The sequence below is a fragment of the Fragaria vesca genome, linkage group LG5, assembly GCF_000184155.1.
Source record: "Fragaria vesca subsp. vesca linkage group LG5, FraVesHawaii_1.0, whole genome shotgun sequence".
Lineage (NCBI taxonomy): Eukaryota > Viridiplantae > Streptophyta > Magnoliopsida > Rosales > Rosaceae > Fragaria > Fragaria vesca.
In genome coordinates, this window is record NC_020495.1 from 27,018,859 (window position 1) to 27,030,459 (window position 11,601).

An 11,601-nucleotide genomic window follows, 5' to 3' on the forward strand; every position below is an offset into this window, starting at 1 on the left:
ATTGTCCCGAGATTGATGATATTCATGAGGCAATCAGCTTTTCGCCAAAGGGTCTCCAATTTGGGCCATTTAAATCAAGATCTGACGGACCAAATTAAGTACCAACGGCATTTTTCTGAACAGAAAAAAATAAATTCATAAAGAATAACAGACAACTGTTAAAGGCCATAGCATTGAGATCTGATGGCTCCAAACCAATCGCAACAGATTTATTCCATTTTGTAGACAAAACTGAAATAAAAAAAGAATCAACAAAAATTTTATATAAATCACTACCAGAAATGTGGGCAACACACACCATTGTTAATGATGTGCATTGTGTATAGACACCCATGACTGGTGTGCAATGGCATTGGACACGGCCTTACACGCTAATGATCCAAATGTGGGCTTTGCTGGCGTGACATTCTTAAAAAGCACACTCACTTTTTTGGTGACAGTCAAATGTGTGGGCCCCAACACCAGAATTGGTAACTTCCAAACTATGGAGACACCATAAAAGAACCCACTATCTATCATTGGTGACTGTAATAATTTGAAATTAAAAAAAATTAACATACAAATTCATTGATTCTGCAGCCTTATTTCTAGGTAAGATATCTGCAACTCCTTCTCCATGAAAGACTGCAAACATAAAAGGAAAGCAATATTGAGACAAATGCAAGACTAACATAGTCATAATGTGATATATGAACTGCAAAAATTTTCTGTAGAACAATTAAATTCTAAAAACATGCACAAGCTACAAGAAAATGGTATATGATTACCTGACATGTCTGATCTCTAGAAGAAACTGTCAAGCAAGAAATCTGTCAAGTACTAGTAAGTAGTAACAACAGGTACTGCTTGGCATGCAATCATTTGATGGTCTCCTTCCAACAATAGCACCTTGAAGACTTCGGAATAAACTAATAAGCCAAAATTGTCGTAACCCCTTGAAGTTGCTTGGAATAAACTGATACCGCTTTTGATAACCTCTTCATCACCTTCATATTCCTCTTCATCAGCCTCCAGCAATAATTTTCCTACATATGTTAAATTGAAAAAAAAAAAAAAAAAACTTTAATTAAACTAAAACTAACTCTGAAATCCATGCTTGAATAAACAGGGAAAGTACTGGAGTAGAGAAAATTTACCATATAAATGACAGTTCTTGTTTTTGTGACTTCAGATTTTTGTCATGCTTTGGGTTTTTCATTCCCTAGGCTGTTCAAGAGCTGCTGACTGAATAAGCAATCCAAAAATATAAAACCGACTATCAGCCTCTATATTGAGGTCTCAATGAAAAATAAGCACAAGTAAAATCACTATCCACCAGAACTAGAATAAAAAACAGAATTAAACTAAGTACGTTTCCAAAACCCAACAAAATTCGCTTCCATGTAAAATTTGTAGCAAGTATTTGAAAATGTCGAACATGTGGTTCAATAAAATCAATTCTTTCAAACACATACAAGTAATAACTCCACAAAATCAATCCCTAAACTCACAATTGAGTTATGCAATCAAGAAATTTACCTCAACTCCAATTTGCGCTTTGCTAATTTTGGTTGGCAGCTTTCAATTCATCATAGGAAGCAGTATCTACTAGCAACAGCTGATCTAAATCAATTCACATGCCAACACCAAATATTAATTAGTATTAAAGATTAACATCTACATGAGACTAACCTATAGACTTCTAAAAAAAAAAAAAAAAACCAATAGACAATAGACAACATAGGACTACAGGGAACAAGTCCCAACTTACAAGCTGCAACAAAAGAAAGGAGAAAATTGGGAAACGATAAACTGATAACTATAAAAATGAGACTAAACAAATGCTAAAGAACTAACAACTCGGCCCTTAAACTTAATGCAACATTGAGAGAGAGATCAATAACAAGGGTGCCCAAATTGGATGAAAATGATCTTTACTCTAATTTTAGTTCCATGTTGTAGTATGTAATCAGTTTCAATCTAGAACCTTTATAGTTGGTTTGCCATGTCAAAAAGGAACCCAAAATAAAACTCTATGAATATGACCAAATTAAACATGCCTAAAACATAGAGTAGTCTTAACAATTTCAACATATGTCTTTAACCACACAACACAATCGTAGAGAAAAAGGTAAAATCAAACCCCCACCTATGTACTAAATTAATTTTGCATTCAAGTCAAGATAATCAAACAAAGAGATCATCTTCTTAGAAACACACCAAGATGAACATTTTAAGCACATAAATTTTAGCAGTCCCAGATGTGCTTATATATAACAACAACAAAGTCACTGATAAGTGATTAAGGAAGAATACGACTTTATGCAAATAAGAGAGAATACAGATACATACCGTGGCTACATAGCACTTGAAACGACAGTTGCAATACACCTTCTGTAGATACAAGGCACCAAAGAACCAATTAGAGTACAAAGGAAGAGAAAAAGTAAGAGAACTTAGACATGCAAGGAAGGACCGTTAGTGATTCTGTCATAAGCTCCATTTTTGTTTCTAACCAGCTTTTTCATATCATCTAAGTAACAATCTTCCAAAACAACCAGTATATGAAATATATAACTTAAATATGCAAGTAAAATTGAAACATTGCAGACACAAAAAAAATTGCAGTAAGAAGACTAACCCATATTTGAGTATAATGGTCACAAAACTAAAATGGTACACAAAATTCATGACTAACAGAATAAATTGAAAAGATAAATTACCATCATTACCTTCAACTGATTTTGCATCTTTAAATCTCTTCTCCTAATAAAGTACATTTACAAATAAGTGTCAGATACCAAACTGTAAACTTGCAAAGTAGTTAAAACTTGAAATCCAACAATATGAATAGGCGAATGCAAAAACATACAATATAGAGTAGTAACCCCTATAAACCAGATCAAAACATAACATATTTCAGATATATTAATTGTAAAGGCTCACTTAGAATTCAAGGCATTACCAGTCTTCATCGAATTGAGACGTTTGGGAATTGGGATGTGAGAAATGGTGTGCCACTCCTTCGGTCCTTCCCCACGCCTTTCTTGTAATCTCGTCTGAGAATTGGACAGTACCAATCTGCTACCCAAAATAGAAGAACCAGAAAGATAAATATATCATTGTTTTTCCTCTCAGAGACTAAAAGAGAGAGAACCCAAGGAAAATAAAAATGAATTAACAAACTTGGAGAGTGACTTACCCAATTTTGGAGAGCAACTTACCCATTCATCTCCTTCTGCCTAAAAACGAATTATCAATTTGCTACGGTGAATTAGGCGAGTTAATTTGGGGATTAGGGTTTCTGGGCATATCTTAAGTATGAGCAAGAGAGGATGACTGAAGCTGAGAGAGAGGAGGAGGAGTAAGGACGGTGATGGGCTGGTGCTCCGGAAGTGTTCCGGGTCTGGGTTCTTGAGAAAAGGGGAAGGGGGGAGGGCGGAGATCGTGGTGCTAGATTGGAGAGATCTGAGATCTGAATGATGAAATGATAAGGGGCGAACGAAAGAAGGAGAAATACTTGGTTTTTCTCTGTTACTGAAACGATGAATTGCACAAGGACCCAGCTTTAAGTAAAAACATACCTCAGCCAGCCAATTGTCTTTTTAAATTCGTTTTTTGGAGTGGTGAAACTAGATAAAACACCATTGTGAGTATTGGTGATTTTGGAATAGTGAAGCCCCACTACCCAAACGTAGAATGAGATTGGTTTTGTCATCGTTGAGACTACTATGTCACCATTAGCCTAAAAGTGGGGATAAATTAGTATCCTCTGCCCACATTTGTGGTAGTGAATACCTTACTGCTCTTCTTCACATTTCACATTTCACATTCTTTACCTATCATATCTCTTCCTTCATAAAAAAAAAATCTCTTCCTTCTCTTCTTCTTTTTCATTTTCCGTTCAACAAATGGGAGAGGCGGGTAGATCTTAGACCACCGAGAAGGAAATTCAATTGTGTCAATCATGGGCTACGATTACCGTATGTCCCATGATCAACGATCAACAATCAACAAACTCTTACAAGGTTGTGGCAAAAGGTACATGAGTATTATGTTGATAATTGGACGGGTGAAACCGCGGTTCGACAGGCGGCACAACGCAATCTCGTTTCAAGCCTTTGAAGAGACTTCTCAAAGTGTGGCACAACGCAAAAATTCAAGTTGGAATTCATAGTGACATCAATCAATTGGATGAGATTTTTTTTTATTTTTTATTTTTTTGCCATCCACTTAAATTATATTTTGACAAATTAACATGGTTATCAATTTTTATATTGTTTGGTTTTTTTTAATATGAGCATCGAATTAACCTAGAGTATATGAGGGTGATTAAAAAGCAATTCGAGCATAAGGAGTGTTGGGAGGCGATGAAAGATCACTCTTATTTTAGAGATGCACCAACGCCTCGGGTCACCCCCTTTGTTTACTCCACAGCTAGCGATCCCCAAACCAAATCACTAATTAATCTGGATGATGAAAAAATTATTTTGGAGACTCCCCCTAGTTCAGTTGGAAGGCCAATGGGACAAAAGACCGCCAAAGAAGCAAGAAGAAAAGGAAAAAATAAAGAAGATGTGGGTGAATCCATGGTTCAAGCCCTACTAGCCATGAACGAGAGCACCAAAATTTTCAATGAGATTCTTAGAAAAAGAGAAGAGGACCGTCGTGCCGAAAGTGCAAGAATGACACCATTTAAACATGCAAAAGAGGATATATGGATAATGGCCAAGCGGAATAGCGATATTTCCCCGGGTTCACAAGATTGGTTCAAAAATTGAAGAGGGACATTAGGAGGAAAACCGATTCTAACGCTAATACGGATTGCTATAGGCCTCTTTTTGAGGTAGTGTTGTGTTTTAATTGTAATTTTAATTGTTAAGTTGATTGTATTGTGCATTTTTCTATTTAATGAAATAAAGGTCAATAAGTTGTTATAAACTAATAATGATGAATTAATTTTCTTTTATTGAAAGGATGAGCATTGGTCATTGATATCTTATATAAATAATTCTAGTTTAATTTCTTTATATATATTACATGAGCATCTTGTTTATAAATAAATAATTATTGAATTCAATAATAAAGTAAAAAAACATTTTTATAAAAGGTGAATAGTAATGGATTATCGGATTAATTTCGTTGTTGTATCGTCGAACCAAAAACCAAGGACTGATTTGGATGAATAGTGAATTAGCTCGGGTTGAGAATTGATCTAACCCACCTAAAACGGTGCATTTGCTCTAATGAGGCTGCTGATAGGTTAGCTAAGCACCGCCTTTTCTTTTCTTTTGGTTGTGATATTTCTTGGCTGGGTTCTATCCCAGTTAAGCTCCAAGCTTTTTTGTCTTCAAATTGTAACAACTAATTCCATTATGGTAATAAAGACAGTCGTCATTGCATCAAAACAAAAGGGGGGCAAGAATCATTTAGTAAAAAATTATTAATTTAAGCAAAATTGAATCATTAATTTAAGCAAAATAGAATCTTTGACTCCAAACATACAGATTATTGACCATACATCTCTCCCATATATATAATATCACCTACTTCATAAGCATGTTAATAACTGCATGAATCGAACTAGTATGAGAAGTGCGTTGCTGGACTAGTGAATGAGGTCCATTCCAGATCGACTTGCTATTCTTGGGGAAGAGAATCCCACAGAGATCTACAAGCATGGGATTTTCGAATTGCAGGTTTTCAGATGCTTTTAGTTTCTTATGTATTTCCTGCGCTTCCTGTACCCAAATTACCTTGCTGAATAAATTTCCAGATAAACAAAATCTCATAAATTCTAATATGAAAAACATGCACCTTTTGAGGTAGGAGCTTCCTAGACAACTCCAACTACTAGATTGTTGTAATAAAGGAAAAGGTGTGGATTCATTTTTTGAGCTCAATTCTGTTAATTGACTGCATCTTTTGTACTTATTTGAATTTCAGGAAAAGGTGAAAAACCTCTAACCCCCGTCATATCAACTCTTAATGATCATTGGCTTTCTAACGATCTTAATTATAAGATGAAGATGGGGTGGGGTTGAAGTTCTACACAAATTTGGTGCTAGTTAGTGTTATGTAAGGATGATAGTTTAAAAATTTTATTTTCTCACTTTCTGTTTCCTCTCATTAGATCTATACATCATTTTTTTTTTTTTCCTGGTATGACTACATAACAGATGACATTACCATAGCTAAAATAAAGGTTGATAAAACAATGAGAAAACAGTGTACCTTCTCTTGATTATCTGCTTCAATTCCTTCCTCATGCTGTGCTGAAGCATTCCTTTGTGCATCAGTTTGCATCCCAGCATCAAGCTTTTCAGATATCGTTGGCTGCAATGGTACATCAGGCTCCTCTCTTGATTTGTCAAGCTGCTGTAGTCCCTCACCATTACCTTCATCTTTCATCTCCGTCTCACTCTCTTCCTCATCCTCTTCATCGTCATCTTCCTCCTCCTCCTGCTTCTCCCTCGACGGGGAACCAAACTGCTGCTTGGATGCTCCCATTTTTGCCTCTTCTGTTTCTTCCACCTGAACATCTGCATTCGGGTCCAATGATCCATCCATATTCGAAGATGAATTTTCACCAGAAGGACTCTCCGCATGTGAAGATTCCTTTAAGATAGGAGAGAGATTTTATTGATCCAGAGAATATTCAGAAGTATGATAATAACACCAACAATAATAAATGAAATAATTACACATGTTATTCAACAGTAACGCCAATGTTAATCTGTTTCTATGCATCACAAAGTTTAACCTTTGTTCTTTTGATTTTTTTGGTCTTTTTCTCTTTTGGTCATGGAGCGGAAAGCTTCCAGCTATAGAGTAGCCAAAGAACTAATGTAAAGGATGGAACCAGCCCACAGAAATGGCATGATCCCAGCCTCAAGGATATAGAACACATGTGCTTTCCAAAAAACAATTTAAGCTAAAATAAATCTTCACCTGACAAAAGTACTTTACCAACTAGTCAAGCACGGACTGAGAGTGGAAGTTATGAGCTATAACGATTGACTAAAGTAAAACTTACCCAAAAGACTACCTTAGTGTTCCAAAATTACCAAACCTTAGTCTTCGTGGCAACAACAATACTCTTTATCAAAAGAGAGCTAGGAACTCATCTAATAAAAGTATTTAGGCAACCGAATCCGTTCTTTTCCCCCTAAAATGAATAAATAAATCTCACATAAAGCACAATACAACTTTGCCATAAAATAGCTGTTCCTCTGTACTTTGTTTGGTCATATTTTTTTTTTGTGTGTGTGTGTACTCTGTACAGAATGGATGAGGTAATCCAAATAATATCAACTCAACTGGATGTGCTACTATTCTCATGAAAATAAATAAATACTGTTAAGACAGCCTAATCAAAATTCATTTCTCTAAAGAGCATAATTCTATTTGAAATGTCTATGTTGTAGGTGAAAACCATAGAGCACATAATAGCTGCCAAAATAACACTAAAACTCTGATTGGAAATTCTGATCAAACGCTAAAACTCTGAATTAATACGGATCTATTGGCTTATAAGTTAAAACAACATTTTCTTAGCAAATCATCTTATAGCAGGTATCTAGACTGAAATTCAATCAGCCATTTCAACCGGTGGCTAAATCTTCAATTTACCTCTTGCCTGAACTCCTGGGAAAGATTGTTATCACTAGCTCCAAGTGGGCTCTTAACAATCTGAGCATTCTCCTCACGCTCCCTTCTACGGCGTTTTAGAACACAAATAGCACATAAGCAGTCGGATTTGTGACGCCTTCTGCAAATAGAAGGAACTCATGAAAATAAGAAAATATCTTTTGAGCCCTAAGCAGTGAGAGAAAATGATGCAGTAGCTACAGCCTATAGCTTCCATAGGAGATGAAGTATCCAATTTGGGAGAACAATAAGCTCATTGGCACCCCATTAAAACCAAGGCCTTTTTGTTGCAAAAATGAATATCCCATGTGCAAGGAAAGATACACAACTCGTTCTAAATCAACATTGAGTTATACGATGAGTGTGTCAGTTAAAAGAAGAGTTTATTAGAGTCTTAGGAAAAATACTATGTATATACTCGTCTATGACACTTTAAATAGAATTTGGAATTAATGGAAAATAAGAAACAGCTATTTCATTGCTTAACAATCTGTTTCCCTGTTTTTTGTTTACCCATAATTTAATTATGGTGTCTTGTACAGAACAAAATTAATATGTGCCATCTTTTGTACAGAAAATCAGATTGCAATGAACAAAAATTGAATGTAGTTGGAGGCTTGGGGCTATGATATCTCATGTCCTACCTTGCAGGTCTCTTGTCCTTTCATTCTCTTAGCCATAAACTTCATTTTTTTTTTCTTAAACCATTCCTTATATTAACATATCTATCATTCTAAGGGAAATTTTATGGTATCTACCCGTATGTGATACCTACATTTACAAATGTGACAATATATTTGTAGTCAAAATGGTAATGTTGAGTTGTATTGTTTGTAATCTTGTTCTAATAATTGTAATTACAAAATGTACAACCATTTTACAACTTTTTGAACAAAGTGTTCTCATAGTTGTAATTTTGTTTAAACTTCATGTAAATAGTGTAAATAAATTTGGTAAATTTGTTCAATGTTGTAATTTGATTCATAACATTGTAATTTTTATTTAAGTACATGTAAAATAAAAGTAGGATAAACATCCCAGTGTACTATAGCTTGTCTCTCATTCTAATCCATCATAATCATAGACAATTGTCCCCTTGTGTGTCCTGAACATTCCTAAAATGCTAGTGATGATACAAAAAAGTTTCTAGATAGAAAACTACAAGTTCAAACATATAACTTGAAAAAGTTCTAGAGAAAAAGAAATGATTATTCATGTTTGCCATTTTGATATGAAAAACTAACAACAATTTTTCTGTGTTTTTGTTGATTGCATGGGGAAACTGTAGTGTAACAATCATGAGCACAGTAGTTAGTTGCCTACATAGACATATTGATGACAGAAGAAAATCAACTATAATACTTTTGATCAACTTTGCCTGACACTTGTGTTGAACATGCTTCCCTCGACAATCTCACTCCTTTCCAAATCCCATAATTCTCCCCAACAAAAGGAACAAAAAGAGAAGGAAATTGATGAAACTTTCATGGCTAATTCTCTCCGATTTCTACATAAGCTCCTAGCTACGGTAATTCCAGTCAAGTTGATTCAACCAAAACAGAATTGATAATAACATAAACTAGACAGTTTTTACGAAAGGGTATGTTGGCATTAACAGGAAATTATAAATCCGTTCCACAATAAAAAGGTTCTCCAAGGCTTCAAATAAACAAGGGCAAAGAAATTAATATGAGCTATGAAGGGTTTCAAACCTAATATCAGACAAGAAGGGTATTACACTATGATTTTAACTATACTGGTTAACAAGGTCTGAACAGACTTCCCCACAACAACAATGGTGCTTAATTGCTGCACAAAAGCCATTCATTATGACTTAGTAACAATATCAAACAACAGAATCTCTCCCTTCTCCTGATTAATGTTTTGTTGTTGGAAATATTGCATATAACACCATCCACTATGCTACGAGGGGGACCAGCTTCTCCTGATTAATGTTTCTCTTATATAGAATCCAGACACAGACTTCCCCACATGCATTTGAACCCAAAAAAAAAAAAGCAAGAACATCAAAAATATAAAGGAGGTATGTAGAAGGTAATAAACTCAAACACAATCCAGATCATAGGTTTGAAAGTTATGAGTTACAAATTATGCAGAAACATACCCATGACTCTTTCGTGCCTTCTGCTTTATTTGGCTACCTTTCATGTGCACTTTCTTCTGATCAGATGGTGAGATATTCTCTTGACTGCTTTCAACACCTAAAATGAAGAGGATTGACAATGCTTAGACTGCTTACATAAAACTGAATACTAGCATTTCTTAAGGTTATACATATAACAGAAGAGCACAATAAGCCATGACAAACTTCTGAACAATCCTTTTTGGTTCAGATAATAATCTGATATAACCACATTGAGACCTGGACTGAGCGCTCAGTTTTATGCAACAGAAGCAGAAAAGAAAAACTAACTGTATATAAATTGGTCAGAGCAAGAAACTTAACAAGTTACAGCTGGTGAAAAGAGTAAATTCAGCAGACCCTCACCACTAGTTCCTATTGATGGTCCGCTGTATAACCCAGCTGCTGTCCAATACTTTGCAAAGTTCTTCTTCACCCGCCTCATGAGATCCAAAATGTAGTCGCCCTTATTGTTATACTTATGACAGTTGTCCCAAATATACTGAACATCTTTGTATACGTCCTCAGAATTCTTATATTTAAGACCCAGTTCAAGGTTGGTGCATATTGTTCCAAAGTCCATTGGTGTATCTATGACATCAAAATAATCCTGGTTGAAGACACCCCCCAATAAAAGTAAAATCATTTCAGTTAATAGGAATATTCAACAAGAATAGACATGTCTGAGCAGAATCATAATTCGTAGTTACAGTAAAGAAAAAGCATAAAATTTGTTTTCAGCTAACAAAAGGGTGTGGAGGTGTTGAGTCTTTACTTACAGGTATTCCCAACGCTTCAGGATTGACAGGGACATTAAAGGGTTCAGCAGCATCCATTTTCATTACCTTCTTTATAATCTGGGAGTTGAATAACAAAGACAGTGTAAGTGCTAGTATGGCAATATAAAAAGAAAGAATGAAAAGAAACATCGGCATACCAGGAGTGCAGTATCTAAGTCTTGCTTGTTATATTGAGAACTCGTCGACCCCAGTGACTTGGATGACTTGATGGTTAAACTCCCAGCAGGTTTCTTTGATGAATTAGCGCTGTCAGACAGCATTTGCTGACTACTCTTATCCGTATCACTTTGAGATTCGATTGTTTTCGGAGTCATAAGCTTTACTTTAACTCTGCCCACTGCTTTGCCAATGGAGCCATCTTGGTGCGGAGTATCAACGTCCATCCCGGAATCGTCATTATCGCCAGCGACAACAACAGGAGGCCCTTTAGCCTTTCCTTTCTTGTTCTTGTGCCCACGCTTCCGCTTCATGTCTCTTCTTCCTTGCAACAACAACGATTTCAATAACTACAACAATTTGTAAGATTTTACTCCTACAACAGAATTGCAGAATTGCCAAATCGGCTTCAAAACCCTAAATTGGACCTTGCTCTCCTTTCGGAGAAGAAAGGATATCCGGATACAATACCTCTGAAATCTGTATTTTTTTTTTTTTTTTTTTTTTTGTTACGCCTAAAACATCTCCGACCTCGGCCTAAAATCTATAATAGATTCTATTATAGGTTTTATGAAATAAATTTCATCTCCAATCCACTATGAAACTTGAGTTAAAATAGGATTTACTTAAATAGTGTTCTATTTTAACTTAACCAAATATGATCAAACCTATAATTTATGAGCTTAGTTGGTATGGGCCATTGCCAGATTTTATTAATAGAAAACTACATGTATGGTTAAACAATAATATAAAAATAATTAATGATTAAAATATGTTTTAAGTTTGAACTCTATAGGTTAGAGATGCAAAACCTATATGAATAATATAAGTTTAGATGACCTAAAATTTGAATTTACGTTTGGGTTTTAGACC

General features: G+C 35.2%; 1 protein-coding gene and 1 non-coding gene across 2 annotated transcripts; both read right to left on the bottom strand.

Annotated features, from left to right (window-relative positions):
- Positions 1–270: 270 nt before the first annotated feature.
- LOC101303811 lies at positions 271–3,520 on the bottom strand. Its single transcript, XR_184766.1, has 8 exons — positions 3,182–3,520; positions 2,945–3,060; positions 2,712–2,745; positions 2,332–2,373; positions 1,519–1,602; positions 1,137–1,224; positions 768–1,025; positions 271–624 (listed from the first exon to the last, which is right to left on the bottom strand). It is a non-coding gene; the product is annotated as an uncharacterized LOC101303811 (transcript).
- A 1,890-nt stretch (positions 3,521–5,410) lies between these two features.
- Positions 5,411–11,267, bottom strand: LOC101304003. Its single transcript, XM_004300579.1, has 7 exons — positions 10,710–11,267; positions 10,552–10,629; positions 10,139–10,382; positions 9,755–9,851; positions 7,612–7,750; positions 6,214–6,597; positions 5,411–5,720 (listed from the first exon to the last, which is right to left on the bottom strand). The coding sequence occupies exons 1-7, from the start codon at positions 11,040–11,042 to the stop codon at positions 5,526–5,528; spliced, it is 1,470 nt and encodes a 489-aa protein (XP_004300627.1). The 5' UTR covers positions 11,043–11,267; the 3' UTR covers positions 5,411–5,525.
- Between the last annotated feature and the right edge of the window lie 334 nt (positions 11,268–11,601).

Excerpts from the sequence above, each read along its gene's own strand:
- LOC101304003 (XM_004300579.1), bottom strand. The coding sequence starts at position 11,042 with ATGAAGCGGAAGCGTGGGCACAAGAACAAGAAAGGAAAGGCTAAAGGG. Across the intron at positions 10,383-10,551 it reads CTGAAGCGTTGGGAATACCT|GATTATTTTGATGTCATAGA; the intron begins GTAAGTAAAGAC and ends GTCTTCAACCAG. Across the intron at positions 5,721-6,213 it reads AAGCAGATAATCAAGAGAAG|GAAGCGCAGGAAATACATAA; the intron begins GTACACTGTTTT and ends ATTTGGGTACAG.